Source organism: Castor canadensis, chromosome 17 (assembly GCF_047511655.1).
Source record: "Castor canadensis chromosome 17, mCasCan1.hap1v2, whole genome shotgun sequence".
Classification (NCBI taxonomy): Eukaryota; Metazoa; Chordata; class Mammalia; order Rodentia; family Castoridae; genus Castor; species Castor canadensis.
Genome location: NC_133402.1, coordinates 46533294 through 46558069, shown reverse-complemented (window position 1 = coordinate 46558069; position 24776 = coordinate 46533294). Strand labels below are relative to the sequence as shown.

The 24776-nt window shown below is 44.9% G+C and overlaps 1 protein-coding gene across 2 annotated transcripts in view; it reads left to right on the top strand.

The window, feature by feature from the left end:
• LOC109676896 (sodium- and chloride-dependent transporter XTRP3A) overlaps window positions 1-24776 on the top strand; it is a 44157-nt gene that overhangs the window by 5532 nt on the left and 13849 nt on the right. For both annotated transcript variants that reach the window (XM_074060299.1, XM_074060300.1), the window contains exons 2-7: window positions 10249-10389; window positions 10972-11063; window positions 13791-14018; window positions 18602-18712; window positions 19619-19860; window positions 20675-20837. In XM_074060299.1, coding sequence (XP_073916400.1) covers window positions 10249-10389; window positions 10972-11063; window positions 13791-14018; window positions 18602-18712; window positions 19619-19860; window positions 20675-20837 — 977 coding nt within the window. The remainder of the gene's footprint in view (window positions 1-10248; window positions 10390-10971; window positions 11064-13790; window positions 14019-18601; window positions 18713-19618; window positions 19861-20674; window positions 20838-24776) is intronic.

Below are 24776 nucleotides of genomic sequence, written 5' to 3'. Positions count from 1 at the left end.
AAAAAGGTCAGGGATATGATTTTTCCTCATATGTGCTTTTGTTTTTTGTTTTCAAAATGTTGACTGGATTTGACTCTGAATGGGAAACTTTAGGGAAAATAAAGACAGAAGACAATGAATGAGGACAAGGAAGGACTGGGGTGGAGTGTCACATTGAGTAGAGCAGTGGTTGTCTAACTAGTTCCTGGACCAGCACCACCTGGGGTGTCCTCCTTAAATTAACATTGGCATGCATGTGTACACATGTCCCAAGAATTAAAAATCAGGATAAAGAATCCCTGTTGGGGTTTTTTTGTGGAGCACAAAAGTATGTAAGTGGAGGAGACAAAGAGTTTGAAGTCTGAGTTGACTTTTCCCTGAAAATAGTGGACCCTGGCTTTTCTGTCTCTGTGTGCATCAAAGGAGACACAGCATGAGGGGAGGGCCTGCAGGGATAAATGGCACACGGAAGGAACTCTCCTCCAGTGAGATTCTTGGGTTTAACAGATAAGGTGTTGCTATAGTAATTAGGAAAGTAAGCAATTGCATGATCTAGAATAACCTATTCTGTTGTTATAAATATAATACATGTTCTTGGCAGAAATGTGCAAAGAATAAAATACAAAATTCCCTGAAATTCCCCCACTTAGAGGTAAATAACTACTAACATTTTTATTTGGCAAATTAGAACCACATTTTATACGTCATTTGATAGTTTGCTCTTAAAATTAACCTATTGTAATCATGCTGTATTCTCTGAAAATATAAATTTAAATAGCTCTGTAGAATTCCAGTTACAGAGGTAACAATGTATTTAACCATTCTCCAAATGTGGAACTTTAAGTGGCATAAAGTTTTACACTGTTATGATTTAGTGGTCACCATCTTTTAGTAAAGGGCTTTGACTTATTTATATTTATTATCAGCTTATGTTTGCTGTTATTTTTTCATCAAGTTTTCTCTCTCTTACTGTTTGCTTTTTGTTGTATTTTTTTATCTTTTACAATATAAAGTGTATTTTCATTTTTTTCTCAAGTGACTTAGAAGTTCTTTTATTCCAGTAGTAGTTGATTTAATTTTTAAAAGATGTATTTATTTCCCATAATTATATCAAGATTAATTATTATTTTTGCTATCTTGTGAAAGCTGAAAGCTTTAGCCTACTGTCTTGTTCCATTTTCTGTTGGTATAACTGAATACCACAGACCAAGTAACTTATAAGGAAAAGATGGAAATCTGGCTCATGGTTTTGGAGGGTGGCAAGTCCAAGAGCATGGTGCGTCGTCTGCTTATCATCTGGTGAGGCTTTGTGCTGTGTTATAACAGGGTCAAGGACCTTGTGAATCAAGGGAGGACAAGTATACCAGAGAAAGCTTGCTTTTATAACAAAGCCACTCCCTCAATAACTCACTAATTCATGAATTCATGAATCCAGAGCCCTAACAAGCCAGTCACTGCCCAAAGGACCTTCCTCCACATTTCATTAACAAATGAGCTTGGGACTTAGGTTTCCAACTCATGAAATTTGGGGGACATAGTCAAACCATAGCATGCTTTGACTTCTTACTCTCTTCCTCACCCCATCCCACTATGCAATTTTTGTTGACATAATCTGGGATTTCACATACATGACAACAATGACTTTTCTATTAATATTACATTTCTTCCCATTCAGGAATTCCTTTTTACTTTGACATTATCACAATGAATCAGTAGTTATCCTTTTCAGACTTGATTCTGCCTTGCTTGTTTGTTCACCATTATCTAGTTCTTTTCTAACACAACTCCAAAATTGAATTCTCCCCTTTGCTCTAACACTGCAGTTCATCTGCAAATATTTTTTTCAAGAAATGAGCAGATGGCTTTCTGATCATTTCTGAGACTATCATTCTTTTGTAACCCCATGAAGGGGTTACAATCTTTTTTACTCAAAAATCTATATAATAGACACCTTTCTTCAGTTCTGTAAGGGCAAACTCTGCAGCCAATTTTATTTTAATTAGTTCTTAGGGATCCTGGATACCTAAAATACCAAATAAATTTATGTGCTCTCAACTCACACACAGGAAAACGGCTTGTAGGATGGGTTCTCATGTGTGCCCTGCCTGTTGTGTCTGTAGTGCTTTCTCCCTGAGATAGAGTGGGAGCTTGGCCTTGTTGGCTCCATCTCTTCTCTGTTTCTAAGATGTCCATCTCTTTCTTTTCCTCTGGCTTGCAGGATGACTTCTTAACATTATGGTTTGACTTCTTACCTCTGTTGGGTCTTAAATTCAGCCGTGATACTTTTTCATCTCTGTAATACCCTTTTGCTTCTGCCTTGCTTGTCTCTGTCATTGACTAATGCTGTTCTATAAACACAACACCCTCTTCACTTTCTTCTGTTTCTCACACCAAATGGATTTTAGAGGAAGATGTGCTCTGGTACCCTTTTAATTTGATCCACTGTGTCTTGTCACCTTCTCTGAGGACGGTGTAAATTACTTCCTCTCTGTTTCCAATACAGATGCAAAGGAAAGGCAGAGGTTAAAGACGTTCTAGATGAAATTTTTTTAAAACACTTTTTTTAAGAAACCTGATGAATTTTACCAGACCTTTCCATCATTGCTCCCCCATAATAGCCTCATGCCCTTCACCCAAGCAAAACCACTACTGTAGAACAAGTACCATCAGGCAGTCACTTGACAATATTTATTAAGCACCTACTCTGTGCCAGGCCCTTTGTCAGGTGCTAAAGCTGAGCGGTGAACCAGGCAGGCCCCATCCCTGTCCTTGGTGAGCTTCTTGGGGGACTGGGAGTGGGCAGAGCAGAAGACACTCAAGGTGAGGACAAGCAGCTGGTGAGGCCAGAGATAGGACCCAAGCTTGGTTTTGGGTGATCTGGAGAAGCTGATGGAAGAAGTTATATGCATGGAAGTTTCATGAATCCTGAGGTCTTCCTTCCTGCATTTAGCAAGCATCCCCTGGGCTCCAGTGCTCTGCCCAGACACCAGGGAGAGGAGACGTTCACAGCATTTCCACAGAGGTAACTTGCAGAAAGCAAGTCCAGAAAGCAGGGGATCGGGGCTGTTTAGTGAGGACAGACAGGGAAGCCACTAAGGAAGTCAAGCAGAGACTTCTTTGGGCAGAGAACCCAAAGAAGGGAGAAAGCATCCAGGCCAGGGACAGCCCAGTTGAATGCAGAGGCCACCTAACAGGAGGGAATGCAGGGAACAGGAGGCCTCAGAAGCCCAAGGAGAGGGCATGGATTTTATCCTAGATGGAAGGAGGAGCCAGAGAGTTCAAACAGGTGAGAGATGGAGGGATGGGAGCCAGAGGGCCATGGTCACAGAAGAACCCAGGGAGACAACTGTAAGGTGGGAGCCAGAAGACCAGCATGGAGGTGGTGCATGGATGTGGTGGGGGCAGGTAACCAGGAGATGAGAGGAGCAGGAATTAACCACATCCCTGCATGCAATCCCCAGTACTGCTTAAAAAGAAAAGAAAAGAAAAAAAAAAAAAACAGAATTAACCACATGACATTCTATCAACTGTCCTGTGGCTGTGAGTGTCCCACTCCCCCAGGCTAATGGAGAGTTAACACAGGGCCCCAGTGGTTCCCTGCATGGTGAACCACTAGGAAACACTAGGACATGGAAGAGATGATGGAATTAGGAAGTTCATATCCAGCAAGAATCATTAGTCCGGCCTGGTGCGGTGGCTCACACCTATAATCCTAGCCACTCAGGAGGCAGAGATTAGGAGGATCACAATTCAAGGTCAGCCTAGGCATAAAGTTTGCAAGACCCCATCTCAACCAATGGCTGGGTGTGGTAGCCCATGTCTCTCATCCTAGCTTTGCAGGGAATGATTGTAGTCTAGTCACCAGGCATAAAGAGAGACCCTACCTCAAAAAATAACCAACAGGAAAAAGGGTTGGGGCTTGGCTCAAGTGGTAGAGCACCTACCTAGTAAGCTGGAGATTATAAATTCAATTCCCAGAACTGGAAAAAAAAAATCATGATGACACGTCAAACTACAAGGCAAAAGTCTGAGAAATCAGATTGCTAACTGGTCTCAAAATTTCTCCTACAAGGAACTTTCTAGTTTCTAAGAGGAAAATAGTAATTTCAGCAGAGAAAGCCATCAGACACCACCTTAACAATATGAGGAAAGTCAATATCGCCAAGAAGGGGACAGGGGACACCGTGCTTCTGAGCAAAGACACCAGGTCACTTTAGTGCTTCTGCCAAAACACTCAAAGGAGAGACATTCCACAAACTAACTGACTGGTCAACTTCTCCAGTGTCAAGGTCACTACAGGCAAAGGAAGCCTAAAGAACTTTACAACAGGCCGTGTGTGATTGGCACCTGGATCCTACACCAAGAAATCGGTAAAATGTCAATCAAGTCTATATAGTCAGTTCCCTGATTTTGCTAACTGCATGGGATGAGGTAAGAGAACCTGGTTTATACGGAATTCACGTGAAAAGTACTGAGAGGCAGGAAAAGGAAGAAAGCAGTGGCTGTGGGTTGCCAGCATGGCTCCCGCCACTGAAGGTCCCTTACACTGTGGCACTTGGTGCAATATGGCTGGGGACCTACTGTCCTCCTGCAGGTGGTCCCTCATCCTCAGGAGCCTAGATGCCTTCAAGACATAGCACTCTCAAGGCTATGAAGTCCATGAAGGAGACATGGACTCTGGGACACACATAGCTGCCTTTCCACCACATTCTATGTGCAGAGTATGTGCCGAGGGCAGCCAGGATTCACGGGTGGGGACACAGACCCCACCTCTTCATGAGAGGAGCACTGAAGACTGGGAGGCCATATTAAATCCACCCAGTACGTCCCCTCAGGACGCATGGGAACAAATGCCCCCTTCCTAGACCCTGTCTCACACTAAGGTCTCTTTGTACATCAGATTTTTTTTTGAGGTACCGGGATTTGAACTCAGGGTCTTCACCTTGAGCCACTCCACCAGCCCTTTTTTGTGATGGGTTTTTTCAAGATAGGGTCTCAAAAACTATTTGCCCAGGCTGGCTTCAAACCACGATCCTCCTGATCTTTGCCTCCTGAGTAGCTAGGATTACAGGCGTGACCACTGGTGCCCGGCAAACATAAGAATTTTTGTATCTAAGGAGCATGAGAGTGGTTGGTCAGAAGAGAATTGCAGGTTTTCAAACTGATGTGAAACAAATTCTTCTCTTCTTGAAACAGTTTTACCTGCAGCAAATTCTCCTTATCTTTAATGCCAGTTCCGAGTTTGACAAATGAATTCAGTAGTGTTTCCATCATGTGCCTGTGGCCAGTCCCTCCCCATTCCTTTGCCTCTGGCCACCACAGACCTATTTTCTTTTCTTACAGCTTTTCCTTTTCCAAAATGTCAAGTAAATTGAATCATTTTGCATCTGTCATCTTTTATGTAGCATAGTGCTTTTGCAACTCATTTATGTTTGAGGAATATCAGTCTTTTGTTCCTTTTTATTGGCTATGTAGTATTCCATGGCATGGATATACAGAATCTGTTTGTTCATTCACCCACTAAAGGACATTAGGTTGGTTCCAGTTTGGGCAATAATGAATATGCTATAAATATGTGTTTTAAGTGAACATTAGTAAATACCTAGGACCATTTACTGGGTTTTATGATAAGTAGTATGGGCTTAACTTCATAAGAAAACATCAAATTGCTACCTGAAAGGATTGCCCTGTATTAAGGTCCCCCCAGCAACGTGTGAGACTTTCTCCAAATCTTCACCAGCACTTGATATTGTCAGTATTTTAAAATATTAGCCATACGAATAAGTGTGTGGCATCTCCTTGTGGCTTAAATGTGCATCTTCCCAAGGCTCTCTAGTGTGGAGCACTAGTGCTATGGTTTGAATGAGCCTCCAAAAGTTCATGGGTTGGAACATAATCCCCAGTGCAGCGTTGAGAGGTGGGACATTTACGGGGTGATTAGGTCATGAGGACTCTGCCATCACGGGTAGATTAATGTCATTATCTCCGAGTGGGTTTGTCATAAAATTAGGTCCAGCCACCTCTGGCTCTCTTGCCCTGTTATCTTGCGGTGTGGGCTAAGGCAGCAGGGAGAGGAGCCCCCCTGATGCCAGCACCGTGCTCTTCAGCTTCTCCTCCTCCAGAACAATGAGCCGTGAATCGATCCTCTTTGTGAATTGCCCAATCTCACGGATTCGCTGTATTTTCAGTTGGGCATTTTTGTGCCTTGTTTGAATGGGTACTTTGTTTTTTTTCACGGAATTTTGGGAATCCTTTGTATATACTTGCTACAGAGTTTCCTCAGACACTGTGGTTTGTCCCTTCGTGTTCTAAGTGTCTTTCACAGAGCAGTGAATCCTCAATTTAGCAACATGATTTTCCATAGATGGTGCTTCTGCTGAGATCATAAAGGGTTTTTTCCCTATTCTTCTATAGTTTCATAGTTTTTGGTTGTACGTACAGGACTGTGATCCATTTTCAGATCTTTTCGGCATAAATTGTGTCATATGGATCGAGGACCACTATGTGCACATGAATGTTGATTGTTGTGGCGTCATTGTTGACAAAGCATTACAGGACACGTTGCTCTGAATTGTGGGTTTTCTGAGGGTTGGGGGAGTGATGAAATCATGAGAGGGCAGGGCTAATGGCCCCCACCCTGGTACCAGGCTTTGGATTTCCACCTGACCCTGGGCAGTGGGCAGAGAGGCAGGTCCTGCCAGAGAGAAGCTGACTGTGGGCCTTACCAGGCCTGTTGTGGTTACTGTTTGACACTTTGAGTGAAAAGTAGATTATCTTATAACTTCTGAGGACTGGACAGTTGCTCTGCACAGGTGTGGGAACATAGCCTTTATTCTTAGGTATTTCCTGGATGACAGCCACTGACCGCCTCACACTCCTTTGGCATAGAGAAGAACCTGGTGAATGACAGAAACAGTCTCTGCAGGCCCGGAAGGGACTGGGCCTGGAGAATTCTTACAGCACAGACCTGAAGGGAGAGGGAGGGTTGTTCAGGCCCCACCTGCACACAAGGAATGCTAGGTAGGCCAGCCTGGTGGTGTGGGCACTCACTTTCCTTCACCCATAGCTCCTGCTGTTCCCCTCACTGGTGTGGCCACAGGGCTCCACTTCTGTCCCAGCCATTCTACTTCTGGGATATGTGGGCCCATGAAGAACCAAGCGAGGTGAGCCCCTTGCCTCCCACAGCTTTGTTGAAGAAGGTAGGAAACTGGACATGGCCTGAGTGTCCCACGATGCCTGGATGCTTAGTTTCAGAGCAGAGCGCTCTGCAGCTGCTTGGGTGCTCAGATCTCCCTGTGCAGTAGGGAGAGTAAGTGAACTCCCGCGGGTGAGAGACGTGGGTGCAGGCCAGAGCACGTGTACCAGAGAGGCATCTCGTGTAACTGTCAGGTGTTTAAGCAGCAACATGAATTTCCTTGTTCACCCTAACACCTGAGCAGCCAGTTCCCTCTGCGGTAAGGCCTTACTCTGTCAGCTGTAGTGTTGTCACAAATCAGTTGGCATGGGGTCCTTCAGCTCCACCCAGATAGAAATCGTGGGTAGGCGAGGAGAAGCTCCTCCAGTTATTCTGGGTCCTTGGCGGGTGTTTGCAAGCTATGAGAGTTGGTGACAGCTGGCAGTGGCAGTTGGCTGGAGGCCTCTGACAGCTAGGGTAGTGGCATGGGAGTCTTGAGAGTCAGACCTCAGACAGAAGTGTTACAGCTCTTTTGCGCCTTGGGCTGGGACCTGCAGGGGGAGGTGTCTTTCCACTGATCCCAACGGATGGCAGTTTCACTTTCAGGGCAGCCATATCTGTCACTGCTGCTGCCGCCTGCATTATCACGAGCCCAATGGTGTCAGTGGGCCCAAGGCCACTCCCAGTGACAGTCCCCACTGCTGTGGGATCTGTCTGCTGCTGTTGCTGGGGCTTCAGACACCCTATAGCTGTCTTCCAATACCAAGGGCCTGATGGCCCCCATTGCCCAAGGATGCGTGCTCTTTCTGACACCCACTGCTACCTCCACTCTTCCCCTGCTTTTTCCCCATAGCTCTGGCTACCCTACAGCTGTCTTCTGTTCCTGTGTGCCTGAATGGTGGTGATTGGCTGAGCTCACTGATGTTCCCACTCCCACTCAGGTCCATGGCTCCCATTACCCCAAGAACCACTTGTCCTGCCTAATGCTTTTCTTTGTGTTACCAGCTTAGCTGCTGTACCAATGTCAAGAATCAAAAATGGGCAAAGGAGGGTGTCTCCTGGCTGCTCAGAAAGGGAGCTGAGCAGCCTGTACATAGTCAGAACGGGTTGTGACAAGGATGCCTGCACCAATCACAGCAGTCCCCTCATGCAAATGCAGGATTATATTTGCACCAATCATGGCACAGTGCTTGTCACCAGCCATAGCAGTACCTTATGCAAATGAAGGACTATATTTACACCAGTCATAGGTCTTCTGCTGGGCCACCAGGAATTGTTTCCTCCTCTGGCCTGGGTGGAAATGGCTATTGGGTCATCTGGAGTTTGCCAAGGTTTGTATGGCAAAACATCCAGTGTAAACTGTTTGCAGGGGCAGTGCCTTCTGGAGCCAGAGTGGTTGTGCTTTGGGTGCTGGCGTGAGGTGGTCCTGCTGCCTGGTTGGTAATCCTTTGCTCAAGGCAGCCAGTGTCCTGGCAATTAAGAAGATAAATCTCCCCAAACCCCAAATCTTAGTACACTTAAAGGAAAAATAAACTTTCGAAAGCACTTTCTACAAAGGCTCATCCGTTATAGTCTTTATCAGTATTTAACAGTGCTCTAACAAGGTTTAACTCCTACTCCAGTGTCCCAGGGAGAGGTGGGTCCCTATCATCTGTTTCAGTGTCAGGATTCTGCTTGAATCCAATGCTCTTCTCCCCCTGGACTTTTCTCAAATCCCCTGCCAAGTACCCAGGCGCTGGGCAGGGATGGCTGAGGAGCTACTGGGGTGAGGTTGGGATTGACACAGAAGAACTGTGGGCCAGCCCACTGTGGGGCAGAAGTGGGTATCCCTGTACAGCGCACCTGCCTCTCTGCATGTGTCTGACAATGGGAGTCCACAGCTCTGTTCACACACCTGGCTCCCCACCACCCCCAAGGGGAATTGTCTGCAGCTGGTTCCTTAAGAATTGATGGGTTTGAAGTTTTTCTGAATCCTAGCACCCTTCACAAAATGAAATTTTAGGTTGAAGATCTCTGTAATAAAACAGATATGAGTTAGGCATGGTGGCACATATCCTAGCACTCAGGAAAAGGAGGCAGGAGGATTCCCAAGTTAAAGGCCAGCCCGGGTGAGAAAAGGAAGGAAGGAAGGAAAGAAGGAAGGAAGGAAGGGAGGGAAGGAGGGAGGGAGGGAGGGAGGAAGGAGAGAAAGAAGGGAAGGGAAGGAAAGGAAGGAAGGGAAATCAATATAAAACAGATATACACAGAGGTACTCTGTAAAAGGAGGGTGTGGCCTGGAGCTCTGTATTGGGGCACTCTCACCTCCACACACTTACTCCAAATGTAAGTATGATGGCCTCTAAAGCCATCTCTGAAGATATCAGGCCTGCAGCAACATTCTGTGGCCCTGGACAACTCCAAGGCAACTAAAATCTCCCTCTTTGCACCCGGAGGGGGGTCTCTCTCCAGGACAGGGAGCAAGCTGCTAATCTCCCATACCAATCCCAGCTCAGAATGGAGCCAGGGAAAGTGATAGTTCAGATATCAGCTCCTGGGGGCACCATCAGAGCCAGGCACAGACCCTAGGGAAGTGGAGAGAAGAGAAGCTGGATGGACAGACTCAGAGAAGTGTTCAAAATATACAACTCAGTGATCCAGGATCTGAAATAGAAGATGGAATATGGGATTTGGCAGAAAGGCTGGACCAGCAGAGGCCTTTGAGGGGACACTCAATAAGCTGGGAACACCAGAAATTTGCCTCCCATAGAACAAGTATTCAAAAATTTCAACAACTGACATGACTCTGTGTCGTGGGATGAATGGATGGATGGTTGGATCAATGGATGGATGAATAGATGGATGGGAGGGTGGAAGGATGGATGGATGGACAAGTAGATGAGAGAGAGATGGGTGAGAGGAATGACAGGAATGAACTATTGAAAGTGGAAGACACTTAGGCTGAGGAGTGGAAAGATTCCAGGGCAGATGGGTGGGAGGTAGGACACATGGACAATCAGAAAGGCAGAATGATGGAAGGGTGATTGCACAGAGGTGGTGAGTGGCCGAGTAAGGCCATCAGTGGTGCTGGCCTGGCCCTCAGCTCTGGATGTCCACAGGCAGTTTCCTGGTCCCCTATCTCGTCATGCTCATCGTGGAGGGAATGCCACTCTTGTACCTGGAGCTGGCCGTGGGGCAACGCATGAGGCAGGGCAGCATCGGAGCCTGGAGGGCCATTAGCCCCTACCTCGGTGGTGTAGGTAAGTGGGGGTTCTCTCCAGTCCCCTCCTACCCAGAGACCCCATAGTGTTCCCTGAGCATGTGAGGAATTCACCCTCACAGAAGTCGCTGGGGACCTCACAACACAGTTCTTCTCCTCTCTGGATCCAGTGTGGGGGTCTGTGAAAGGGAAATGGCTGGCCAGCACAGGAGCTCTAACTCAGTCCCAGGCAGCAACCATTCTGGGGACGCACACACCTGCTCCCTGCTCATTAGCAGCTCTCCCCTTTGCTGAGCACCTACTGTGTGCCAGGTGCTGTCGACAGAGTGTAAGTGCATGAGCACATTTAATGCCCATCACGCTCCCGAGAGGTTATGGGGTGCTGCTAAAGCCTCCAGTGTGCAGAAGTGGAGGAGCACATGGGTAGCAGGGGGCGCTGTGTCCCACCATGCATCTCCCCAGTTCCCTCCAGCCCATCCTCTGGCACCTTTAGGGCAACCAATGGCCACAGTCTGTTCTTTCCACCCAGAAAAGAGGAGAGTCCCACAGGTGTGTCCTGGGAGCAGGCACGAGGCGGGGTCACCCTCATCTGGTCTTAAGCATGCCCACTTCTTCCTCACAGGTGTTGCTAGTGTGGTGGTCTCCTTCTTCCTCTCCATGTACTACAATGTCATCAATGCCTGGGGCTTCTGGTACCTCTTCCACTCCTTCCAGGTGAGCCACAGCCCTGGCCAGAACAGGAACAAGAAGGAAGGAGGATGCAGGGCCGCCCACCTGGGGAGCTGGGGGGAGGGTAAGGATGCCAGCCTCCAGGGGAATGAGCAAGTGGAGGAAGGACTGGGAGAAGCAGACACAGAAAACTAAGGAAAGGGTGTGCCAGGTCCAGATCCACAGCCTCTCAAATTGCAGACCAGATTGTGCAGGCGGACAGGTGCTTGTGCGCATGTGCACTTTGCTAGGGAACAGGTCTGTAGCTTTCACTGGTGTCTCTCTGAAGGATGTGCCCCCAAAATACTAAGAACCATTTCATAGTGGCCCTGGGAGAAAATATGGTGAGGACTGATGGGAAGTGACTTCGCCATCCCAGCAAGACCGCAGTGGTGGGGCCTTATCCTCTTCTGTCCCCTCTTCCCCCTTCTTGCCAGGGACATGGTCCTTCCAGATTTCTGGCTCCACAGTGAGCCTTCCTTTTCCTTGCACACTCAAAAGTTCCCTGTTGTCACCTTATTGTGATGTAGGCTCTTCTCAAAGACACAGATTTTAAACCAGGCATTTGATTATCCCCATAGCTGATGCTCATTGCAGAAAATGGAAGGGGTTGGAATTGAAGAAAAGAGAGAAGCCAAATTCCACACTGAGGGCCAGACTTTGTACCCAAGACCAGAGGAGTTTTCCTCTCCCCACTCATGTTCCCTTCTTTTCCTGGTCTTCAGACTTTTCAGTCTCAGGTACACCTCTCCTTGTAGCACCCACTCACCTTTCCATAGCTGCCTTTATGTCAGCCACTTCCCAGATGACAAAAGAGGAAGAGGAATGGATAACCAGTTGAGTCAGTGCACTAGACATCAAAGGGCCCTTCCCAGTGGAGGCACCCACCTGAGCAGATGCAGGACCCCATGTCCTCACCTGCTGACACATATGAGGGGGAATGAGGACTGCAAATTGCTCAGCTGAACCAGATCATACATGCCCTGTAGCTTCTTCCCAGTGGCTGCACACTGGGCACTTCTTTCCTTCCTGGAGTCTTCTCTGTCCATGTGACTTTACCATTTAGGAGTCTCACCCGAGTGTCTTCACAGAATGGACGGTTTCCAAGGGGGCAAAAGGGCAGCTACAAGACATGAGGGCCTAACCCAGCTCTTCCCCACTGTACTGTGTCAGTCAAAACCAGCCCTGGAAGAGCCCCCATTCATGGGCCCGGATGAAGAGTGGCATGGTATTTGGATGCCATCTTAGGAACCTGACTCTCACATTCCAACAGACTGGGGCCCCGTGAGGCTGTGGCTCACCAACACAGAGCTTCAATACTGTCCAGGGTGTCAACTTGGCTCCCACTGTCACTGGAGAGTGGCCATGGCCCATCAGGCAATGCCCTGGCCTTTGTGCGTACAGTACAGTGAAATAGGGGACTGAAGCCAAGGAGGCAGTCCGACTTGCTTCTGTTACTAGAACATTTTTGTCTAGTGACTTTGAGCTTCTGGAACCCAGATCCCTGAAAAACCTGATAAACAAGGAACTGATTTTTGCAGAGCAGGGTCATGATTTCCTACCACCCCCCAAATCTGGTCAGAATAATTTTTCTTTCCTCGATTCATACAGTAAATCTATTGTCCTCTTGGCCATGGATCGTGCTCACTGCACAAGCATCATTTAGGCCCTTTCGCTCATAAATACCACAGAACCCTGTTCTAAGTAGTAAAGCAGAGGAAGATCTCACTGGCTCCACACCACAAAGTCCAGGAGTCTAACTGCCTAGAGCCCAGCTGACTCCAGCCCTAAGGAGGTCACTGGTCCCAGGTTCTCTGACTCAAGGGGCATGATGGCTTCAGGGTGCTGAAGCTCATCTCCTCTAATTTCCAAACCCAACATTCATGGAAGAAATAACTGTCTCCACCAGCAGAGATGTCCTGATGAGCTGTTGGTTGAGGAAGCTGGAGGAGGGCCAAGTAGAAGAGAGGCATACTATGGTGAGGGGAGTGTATTTGGCTTTCTCTCCTTGGTCTTGAGTTGACAAAAACTAGAAGCCATTGACCAGGTCCTGACCATTCTGGCTGATGGCACAGAGCTTGTGGTTTGAGCTCTTGGCCTGGCCCCTGCAGAGGTGGTGGATCAGAGTTCTGCTGCCATAGCTCACCTGGCCTTTGTCCTCATCCTAAGGAAACACGTGCAGAATCACAATGAGATTAGAGCCCTGTATTAGTCAGCTTTGCATTGCTGCATTGCAATGCCTATGGCAGCTAACTTACAGACAGCAAAGGTGTATTTACCTCACATGGTTAAAGACCAAAGCCAAATGGGCATGGCTGGTTTGGCCTCTCATGAAGGTGGCACTTGGCCGTGCATCATGGTCAGAGTAAATGCAGGAGCAAATGGTTACATCATGAACAGGAGCAGAGAGAAAGAGGTAGATGGGACCCCACCCCAAGTGACCTAATGACTTCCACTCTGCCACCTCTTAAAGGTCCACAGCAACTCCCAATACCATCACCCAGGGGGGTCCAGCCTTTATATATGGACCTTGTGGATCATTCAACATCCCAAACTACACAAGGCTCCTTCTAACCCTTGACAAACTCTTTGACTTCCTTTCTGTCTCAGGAGCTGCCTGTCCTTTGGGTCCAGCCTTCTTTTCTAAGTGCCCTCCTATCAGGGCCACCTCCCATCATCCCACCAGACCACTGCCTCACTCTCACCTCTCTGTTGATGCTCATTTGATCAAAGGATCCCCTGCCATGGTCTGTCTGCCCATTGAATGGAAACCACACAGGCTATGATGAGGAGTGCGAGAAGGCTTCATCAACACAGTACTTCTGGTACAGGAAAACGCTCAACATCTCACCATCCATCCAGGAGAATGGAAGCGTGCAGTGGGAGCCGGCGCTGTGCCTCACCCTGGCTTGGTTGATGGTGTACCTGTGCATCCTGCGGGGTACCGAATCTACTGGCAAGGTGGGCAGGGAGCATGAAGGACCCCGTGCCTGGGCAGGTGGGCATGTGGGGGGCCATGCCTCTGTCAGGCAATGCCAGGGCTTGAAGCATGCTGGGGCAGAGTGCATGGATGTTGTTGCATGCAAAATTCATTTACTAGGTGACAGTAAAGATGACCAGAGGGATTGAGGTTTCAACCTTGAACCTTCAAAGGAGGATGCTCTCAATACGTATCAGGATGAACATTTCTGTGCCATCCAGCCCCAGTCCATATATGCAAGCATTTAAACAAGGAGGGTCCCTTCTTTAAAACTTGGAATCACTGCACACATCCCTGAGACATCCTGCCCCTGCCTCTCCAACTCAGCTGCCTGATGGCGTTTCATGGAGAGCTGATTCCTCCGTTCTACTGTAACTGACAGTCTTGGCCACAGGTTTAACTCCAGGGGTTCTACACATCTGTTAGGTCTGGCCACTTGCCAAAACACACCAAATAAAAAGATGAGCAGTGGTGAAGAGCAGAGAAAGGAGATATAAAACATGGCACAGGCACGCCATGGTAAGAGGCACAGTCAGCACTTCAGCTGTCTTTGGGGTACAAACATGAGGTTTAGGTCTAAATAGAGGAAGGATTGTAGGGGGAGAGAGGTAGGCATAATTGAACAGTCCAGGCAACTGTGGTCTGATTCATCATGATTTCAGATCTGGTTCTGCAAGGGTTTCTGGACACATTGTTACCGCTGTCATCTCTTGAGGGGGTCATGATAAGAAAGTCATTGTTGTCGGCGGGGGGGCAGTTTCACCTCGTATCACAAGATGTTCATTCATCAGTCCTGTCCTTCCTGGATTCCAAGATGATTGCTTGGGAGAGAGACTGAAAGTAAAGGAGACAGGTACAAAATGGAGGCAGAGATGTCAGGCTTTTCTCCTGCTTTTAGTTATCCTTTAGACATTTGCAGACCCAAGTGAGGAATCAGTGTTTTTAGCAAAAGCAGTTTCTAAATACCTGCTAAAATTCATTCCTAGTGTTTGAGCATTTGTTAATCTTGAGGGAATTAGTTATAGCTAATCTGGCTTTGTAGGTTTTCTGACTGTACACAAGAAGGGAACAGATTGTAATAGCTGAAGTCTATAAATCAAAAGAGCCCATTGTTAAAGACTAAAACTAGACATGCCATCATAACACGAGTATAGGAGAAGACATCCTTTAAATAAATTGTGGAAGGGATATCATTTTTTAAGTCACTCCCTGAGTATGGACCAAAAAATGTATATTAAGAGTCAACAGAAATGGTCATTTTTGTCTCTACTTAAATAGAAGCCACAGGTATGAGTTCACCTTTTGTCAGAGATATCTTCAAGGGCTTTACTGTCACACAGCCACATCTAAGAATCCTTTGTCCGTAACCTCTCAGCTTTAGTTACCTTTGGAAGGGTTGGCCTAAGTGACTCCATTCTTTTTTTCATTTTTTTTGTCATTGGTGTTTTTTGAGTCAATCTTATTATGTTGTGTAGACTGGCCCTGACCTCATGATCCTCCAGCTTTAGTGTCTAAGGACTGAGATTATAGACATGCACCACCACACTCAGCATGACTCCATTTGCATTCTGTCAACTTTTCCCCGGTCTCTAAATAGTTTTCTCCGAAGATATCACTTTATTAACTACTCTGTGGTTAATTGTCCCTTGTTGCCAAGGAGAGATTAGTCCCAGACAGTCTGCTGTGATTCCATGTCAGAGGGGAAAGTGAAAGGAAGCTTAGGAGTCAGTGCCAATAAGACCCTTTTGGTCAAATCTGAGCAAGAAAAAGACTTAGAAGACAGGGCCCTTAGAGTAGTCTTACCTGGAATCCATTCTTAAGATTAATTCAGTTCTGCAGGTGGTACGTTAGCACCCAAAAACATTGCATAAGTGTCTTTGTTAGAAATTGTACTTCTGCAGAATGCCAACAGACAGTAGCACAAAGGTTTACAAGGAAAATACAAAACAAAACTGATAAAATCAACCAAATAGTTTAAACAATTAATTTGTTTGAAAAATAAGTACTTGTTAGAGTCATTTAAAGAAGGAGCAAAACTGCAATGACAAAAAAACGTAGACTAACCATAGTTAGATTTTTGAAAAAAAAAAAAAAGCTTATCAATTGACAAAAGAATTTTAGGATAATAATTGTGATTGACAGGGTTATGTCAGGACCATCAAGCTCTCTTTATTATCTTCTCAAAGATAAATTGAAATTTTTGCTGTAAAGAATAATGTAATTTATAAGCCAGGTGCCAGTAACTCACCTGTGTAATCCTAGTTACTCAGGAGGCAGAAATCAGGAGGATCACAGTTCGAGGCCAGCTTGGGCAAATAGTTCATAAGACCTTATCCTGAAAATACCCAGCACCAAAAAGAGCTGGAGGAGTGGCTCAAGTGGCAGAGTGCCTGTCTAGCAAGGGTTGAGGCCCTGAGTTCAAACCCCAGTACCACCAAAAACAAGAATGACATAATTTAATTTATATACATATACACATATGAAATAAGTTATATAATATAGATATAGTCCCATTTAATTTTGTCTTTTAAATAAAGTAGACTGCTAGTACACATGTGCTCTAGGTGACCAGTGCCCAATCATTTGAATTATTAGAGTAGCACAACTTGCAGTGCACATCTGATTATCTTTGCTTATAGAAGACAATCCTGTAAAAGGCTAGCACCACTAACAATTTCAACTTGGAGAACCAGTTTGGTAACGTGATCTCCTAAGCTTTCCATTCTAGTAGGTTTATATATCTGGGGAACATAAATACATTTAGTATATAAAGGCACCAGCAACAATTAGCATCTGAGTTACATGCAAGTCCTTTATATTTCAAGTTAGTTTCCACTTTTAGGGTGAAATTTAGAATCTTTGGCTTGGTAGGCTGTTAAGAGCATGCATTGACAAAAATTAAAGCTTTAGAACTTTCACAGGTTTAGGGGATGGTGTTACTAGCCACAAATAGACTTATTTTCAGATGTACAAATGTATCTCATATGTACAATAACAAAAATGCTTATTTAGTCAAAGAAGATAGGTGTAGACCAGGATTTACATGGCACAGATGCTCAAATGACAGTCACTTCTCCCCGCCTGAATGGCTTTGATGATGAAGGCCAGAAATGTCAAAAGCCTCATTGACATTTTATTATTTATTTATTTATTTTATTCATATCACATTTTCTTTTTTTAATTTTTTTATTATTCATTTATTCACATATGCATACATTGTTTGGGTCATTTCTCCCTGCTGCCCCCTCCCTCATCCTCTCCCCCTCCTCCCCGCTCCCTTCTCATTGACATTTTATATGTTGAGTGCCCAGCTGCAAAGCAAATTGTATAAAAGAGGGCACTTGTTGTCAGTTTGCACACCACACACTTTTAACTCTGAAAATGTTTGCACAATGCTTCGGTACATTTCAGATGCACAGCTCTACACATTTCTTGTCAAAGATATCTAGGGTGCTGAATGCATTAGAATCACTTAAAATAATAGTCTTTGTGTTATCCATAGTTCACAAATGGTCATTCAAAAGAGTATTACATAAACAGATATTTAAATGAAGACTCACTTTCCCAAATAGTCTAAAACCTGGCAAAATCCATAGAAAACCCAATAAATTGTCTTGATAGAACACAAAATCTTTGTCTTTTAAGCCAGTTTTTCTGTAAATGTTACTAAAAGCCAAAAATATTTTTAATATTTGCTTTAGACACCGAGAATTAGGTTCTAGTTTTAATCAGTACATTTAAATTTGATCTTAGAAAATTTTTAGGTCACTCTTAAATTATAGCCGATCTAATTATACACTTAAACTTTTAATAACTCCATCTTTTACATACATTTAAAGATTTACTTATACACTTTGCAACTTTCTTGAACATTCTGGGCTTTTGTCCTTATTCATTTCTCTGCCTAACCAAATGATGGTAAAAGGCAGCCAAAGTCAGTGAAAGTGGAAATATAAGAAAAAGTTCCTGGAATAAAAGCAAGTCTCTGTCTCGGGTTGACTTAGTACAAGTGCCCACAGGATGTATTTTTCTCTTGGCTATGGCTAGCCAAGGTTTTAACTGGGACTTCTAAGCCACAACCCTAATTCTAGGGATCCACGTGACTGTCAGGTCAGCCAGTCGCCCCAGTACACCAAATGAAGACATGAGTAGTAGCAAAGGGCAGAGAAAGGCGGTGTATTACCTGGCACAGGCAGGTAAGAAAGAGGCTCAGTAAGCACTTCAGCCTTCTTTGGGATACAAACATAAGCTTTAGGTTTAAATAGAGCAAGAATTGGGGCGGGGAAGAAAGGTATGCATAACTAAACTGTCCCAGGAAAACTGTGGCCTGGTGGTCATTATTTCAGTTCTGTTGGCCTCTTCTCTGCCGAATGGGAGATTTTCTGGTGAGAGACATGGACCGTCCTGCTTCTCCAGCTCACATTCACCTTGGGTCCAACTGAGATGCCAATGCCTCTTCTAGCTGTGAGCAGGGTGTACCCCGAATATGCAAGATGTGGTATTTTTAGTCTCCCTGCTCTCCACTCCTCAACTGGAAACTGACTCTGCCCTCTGGTGCTCACAGGTGGTCTACTTCACTGCATCGCTGCCCTACTGTGTGCTTATCATCTATCTGATCAGAGGCCTTACACTCCACGGAGCCACCAATGGCCTGGTGTACATGTTCACCCCCAAGGTACAGTTGGAGGAGAGAGGGCTCTGAGGATACCCATAACTCATGCTGCCACCTCTGAGATGGCTGGAAGGAGGGGAAGATGGAGGCCAAAGTGAGCCCCAAAGCTGGCACAGGAGGTGAATCCCTGGGGGCCTGGACCACCTCCTAGGACAGGTGGTCCCTCATCCTATGCATTCTGGTGCAGTAAGTCTTCCTTCTAGCTCCTCCTATTGTCCCCAGTGCTTCCAGAAGACTGACGCTCAGCCTCTCTTTGGTCCTCATGCATAAGATTTACCCAAAGCCCTGTCTAGAATCTCCTCTGAGCACTTACCACAGACAGCACTTCAGTCATCTCCCTCACTGTTCCCACCTATCCTCATCCCCTTTCCCTCTAGGTTCCCAATCCATACTCCCCAGGTACCCCACAGTCAGTGCTCCTCACTGGGGGCCATGAGCACTTCCTCATTTAGTACATGGAGTACATAGAAACAAATGACTATAGAATCCCCCAAAATGTACTCCCTCATTTCAAATGCCCCTGATGTCAGTGTGGAGTCAGTGTAGATCTGGCCTCCTCATCCAGACCATACCACCTGAATCTCTGCAGGTCCAGACCTCTGGAGGGCTAGGCGATGAATCTGAGGCTCCAGTTATTTTTCTTTATTTGACCACAGAATATTCTATTATATACCTCCCAGGGGTAAGGTGGCATGGAGGATATGCCAGGAGGATTGCCAAGAAGATCATCTGCTAGGGACACACAGGGCCCAGACCAGGGTTGGCAGAGCTGGGTTCCAATCCCAGTTGAGTGTCCTGAATGCCTGTATTAGAGGAAAGTTCCTCCCCTTTCTGGGCCTCCTCTCTCATGGCTGTGAGTCTGGAACTGGAGCCCAGGGTTCCTCAGTCCTACCCCTGTTGACCTTCCAGATTGAGCAGCTGGCCAACCCCAAGGCCTGGATCAATGCAGCCACACAGATCTTCTTCTCGCTGGGCCTGGGGTTCGGAAGCCTCATCGCCTTCGCCAGCTACAATGAGCCTTCCAACAACTGCCAGAAACATGCCATCATTGTGTCCCTTGTCAACAGCTCCACCTCCATCTTTGCCAGCATCGTGACCTTCTCTATCTATGGCTTCAAGGCCACCTTCAACTATGAAAACTGCTTAAACAAGTGAGTCTGGCTGTCTCGTGGAAATCTGGACCTCAAGTGGGGAGCAACTTTCCAAAGCTCTGAGCTGAAGGGGTGACTGGGTAGCTGGATGCACAGAAGACAAGGCCACCAGCAATGGGGTCCTCAGGCTGGGTTCCATTTCAGGCTCCCGCCACCAGCACTACAACCCAAGGCCCTTTGGGCTAGGTCTGCCTCCCGGGATGAGGTGTTGAACATATTTAGTAAAACAGGGCACCCAACAAACAACTACCTCAGTGTAACCAGCAACCTCTCTGGCCAAGCCATGGAAGTTACAGAATTTACAGGCTGTGTCTCCCTCCCAAAATACAGGAACATCTTCCAGAGGGAAATGTGTCCAGTATGGTAGTCAGTAGCCACTAGCAACTATTTCTACAATAGGGTTTAAATTAATGGGCTTAATTTGATTGAAATATTTTAAGTTGCACATTAACTTAAGTAATTGCAGATTTACTATTAGTTCCTCAGTGGCACTAGCCACCTTCAAGTCCTCATGGGTACCAACTTGGGCGCCAAGTCAGACAGCCAATATGGACACTTCCACCATTGCACAAAGTTCCATCAGGCCTTACCGGTCCATGCCTCACTGTGGGGGTTGGTCCTGTTGTCATCCCTGTTCCTATCTGAGGCGTCTTCAAAGCCATTCCCAGCTGTCCTGTCCTCTGGAGGGTCAGCAACCCCCAAATTCCCTTCCTCACCTAGGCAGGAAGGAAGGGGCTGGCAGGAGGGCAGCCTGGCACCCACATTTCTGAGGCTTTGGGGACAGTGAACATCAAGCTGATGGTCTGCTCTGCAGGGTGATTCTGCTGCTGACCAACTCTTTTGACCTTGAAGATGGCTTTCTGACAGCCAGCAACCTGGAGGAGGTGAAGGGCTACCTAGCGTCCACCTACCCGGGCAAATACGGCGAGGTGCTCCCACACATTAAAAACTGCAGCTTGGAATCCGAGCTGGACACGGTAAGGTGCGGGGGAGGTCGGCAGCCCCTCCACATGCTTCCCAGGGACCTTGGAGAGCTGCCTGCAGGCCAGGAAACCAGAGAACAGAGATTCACCCACACTTTCCCCAGGGGCGGTGGGGGAGGATCGTGTCAGGAATCCTACTCACTGTAAACGCTGCTGTGTGGCTGTGACCTTCCTCTGTTTCCTTTTCTAAGTTTTAATAATACATAAAGTACAGCGGATAATATAATAAACACACATATAGCCACCCCTCAGAATGAACACATGTAAACTTTTTGTCTTTTGGGATTCAGAAATTCCCTTTTCTTTTTAAAATTCTGTTAACATATGAATTGTACAAAGGGTTTTCATTGTGATAGTTCCTTACATGGATATAATGTACTTGGATCAAAATCATCCCTTTGTAATTTTCTTACTCCACCTCCATATCCATTACCCCTTACTGCACTACTGACTTTCCTTCTGCCATTTCATAGTACATAGAATAAGCTGGGCATCGGTGACTCATGCCTATAATCCTAGCTACTCAGGAGGCAGAAATCAGGAGGATCGCAGTTCGAAGCCAGCCCAGACAAATAATTCATAAGATCCTATCTCAAAAAACACTATCACAAGGGAGCGGGGGGAAGGAAGAATGACCCAAACATTGTATGCACATATGAATAAAAGAAATAAAATTTCAAAAAAAGTACTATCACAAAAACTTAGGCTGGTGGAGTGGCTCAAGGTTAAGGCCCTGAGTTCAAGCCCCAGTACTACAATAATAGTAATAATAATAATAATACATATAATGTATTTTAATCGCATTCACCCACCATCACTCTCTCCTTAACCCTTCACCCCTCAATCTGGTTCTTCCTCTAACAGTCCTCCTTGAACATTTATTATTATTATGGTCTAAATTCCCCATATGAGGGAAAATATGCAATAGTTATCTTCTTTCTGAGCTTGGCTTAATCTTATACAAAATGCTGATCTCCACTTCCATTTATTTTCCTCCAAAGACAAAATTTCATTCTTCTTTATGGCTGTGCACTTATGTTTTGGACATCTTGGCTGATTCCACAGCTGGGCTATTGTGAGTAGATATTTGTTCAGGATTGCTATACTGCTATAGTATATCATATGTAGTTCTATTTTTAGTTTTTTGAGGAATCTCCATATTCATTTCCAGAATGATTGCACTGGTTCACATTCTCACCAACACTGTATATGGGTTCCTTTTCTCCTGTATCCTTGCCAGCATTTGTTTGTTTTCTTGATGACACCCATTCTGACTGGGGTGAGATGGACTCTGTCATTTTGATTTGCATTTTTTATAACTAATGATGTATGTCTGTATGGGTCATTTGCATGTCTTCATTTGAAAACTGCCTGTTTAACTCATTTGACCTTTTATTAATTGGAATATTTGTGCTTTTGGTGTTTAATTGTTTGAGCTCTTTATCTATTCTGCCTATTTAATCCTTTATCCAGTGAATATCTTGCAAAGATTTTCTCACATTGTGAGTTGTCTCTTCATTCCGGTGACTGTTTCCTTTTTAATTTGAGGCAGTCCCATTTGTCAATTCTTGCTCTATTTCCTGAGCAATTGGAGTCCTGTCCAGAAAATTGTTGTGTATGTGACTGTCTTCAAGTGCCTCCCCTATGTTTTTCTACAGCAGTTTCAAAGTCTTGGGTCTTGCACAAAGATCTTTGATCCATTATGAATTAATTTTTGTGCAGGGTGAGAGATAGGGATCTAGGCTCAGTATTCTACATGTAGATATCCAGTTTTCCCAACGCCATTTGTTGAAGAGGCTATCTATTCTCCAAGGTATGTCTTTGACACCCTCATCAAAAAATCCGATGACTGTCGTTGTGTGGACTTATCTATTGATCTTCTGTTCTAGTCCACTGACCTGCATGTCTGTTTGTGCCAGTGCCATGTAGTTTTTATTCCTGTAGCTCTGCCTTACTAAGTGAGGTATTTTGAGATCTCTAGTATTGCTCTTTTTGCTCAGGATTGCTTTGGTTATTAAAGGTCTTTTGTGTTTCCATGTGAATTTTAGAACTTTCTATTTTCATAAAAAAGGACATTGGAATTTTTTGGAGATTGCATTGAGTCTGTATATTACTTTAGGCAGTATAGCCATTTTCACATGTTCATTCTGCCAATCCATGAACATGGGAGGTCTTTCCATCTTCTAGTTTTGGTCTCAAGGTTGCATTGGTTTCCTAGAATTAGTTTTGTAGTTTTCTTCCATTTCTCTTTTATGGAATAGTTTGAGGAGCATTGTTGTTACTTCTTCCTCAAAGGTCTGGTAAAATTCAGCAGTGAAACCATCTAATCTTTGGCTTTTCTTAGTTGGGAGACTTTATTACTGCTTCAATCTTGCTGCATTATAAATCTGTTTAAGTGGTTTATTTCCTCTTGGTTCAATTTAGGTATGTCATATGTGTTTAGAAATTTACCCATTTCTTCTAGAATTTCTAGTTTTTTAGAATGTAAGTTTTCAAATTCCTCAGAATTTCACTGACATTTATTGTTTCCCCTTTTTCATTTCTAATTTTATTGATTTGGGTCTTCTCTTTCTTTTGGTTAATTTGGCTAAGAGTTAGTCAATCTTGTTTATTTTATCAAAGAACCAACTCTTTGTTTCATTGAATCTTTGTAATTTTTTACTCTCCATTTCATTTATTTCTATCCTGATAATTATTATTTCTTTTCATCTGCCAATTTTGGTTTTGGCTTGTTCTTATTTTTTGAACACCTTGAGTTGCATCAATATTTGAGATCTCTGATTTTGTAATGTAGGTGCTCATAGCTATAAACTTTGCTTCTAGCACTGCCTTTGTTGTGTCCTAAAGATTCTGGTAAGTTGTGTTTTCCTTTTCATTTTATTCTAGGAATTTTGGTGGTGTGGGTGCTAGGGTTTGAACTCAGAGCCCTGCGCTTGCTTGGCAGGCTCTCTCCCACTTCAGCCATGCCTAACACCCTTTGTTGCTTTAGGTATTTTTCAGGTAGGGTCTTGGATTTTTGCCCCAAGCCAGCCTTAAGCTACAATCCTCCTACCTACAGCCTCCCATATAGCTAGGATCACAGGCACACACCACCATACCTGGCTTATTGATTGAAATTAGGTCTCGCTAACTTTATGTCCAGGATAGCCTCAAATCAGGATCCTCCTGATCTCTGCCTTCCAGGTATCTGGGATTACACATGTGTACAACTGCACCAGACTTGATTCTAAAATTTTTTTTATTTCTTCCCTGTTTCTTCAATGATCATTCAACAGTGTTTTCCAGTCTCCACAGTCTGAACATTTTCTGTAGTTTCTTTTGCCTTTGATTTCTAGCTTTATTCCACTGTGGTCTGATAAAAACAGGAAGTTATTTCAATTTTGTCATATTTTGTTATGACTTGATTTATGTCCTAAAATAGGATCTATTTTGCAGGAAGTTTCATAGATTGCTGAGAAGAATGTGTATTCAGTAGCCCAAGGATGGAATATTCTATAGATGTCTGAATTCCAATCTACCTATTGATGAGAGTAAGGTGTTGATATATTTGTTTGAGGTCTATCTCTGCTTTTATGTCCAGTCATGCTGGTTTCATGAAATTGGGTGTGCCAACATTCTGTGCATGTATTTACAATGACCATGTCCTCTTGACAGGTTGTTCTCTTTATCATTATGAAGTGACCTTCTTTTTCTCTTCTGACTAGCTTTGGTTTGAAGTCTGCTTTGTCATATATGAGTACAGCTTCTCCTGCTTGCTTTTGGGTTCCATTTGCTTGGAATAACTTTTTCCATCCTTTCACTTTAAGACAGTGTTTTGTCAGAGACTTGAATTTCTTATAGTCAAGAAATGGTTGGATTTTCTTTTTTAGTCCACTCTGCCAATCTGTGTCTTGGTTTATAAACAAGAAACCATTAACATTCACAGTTATTATT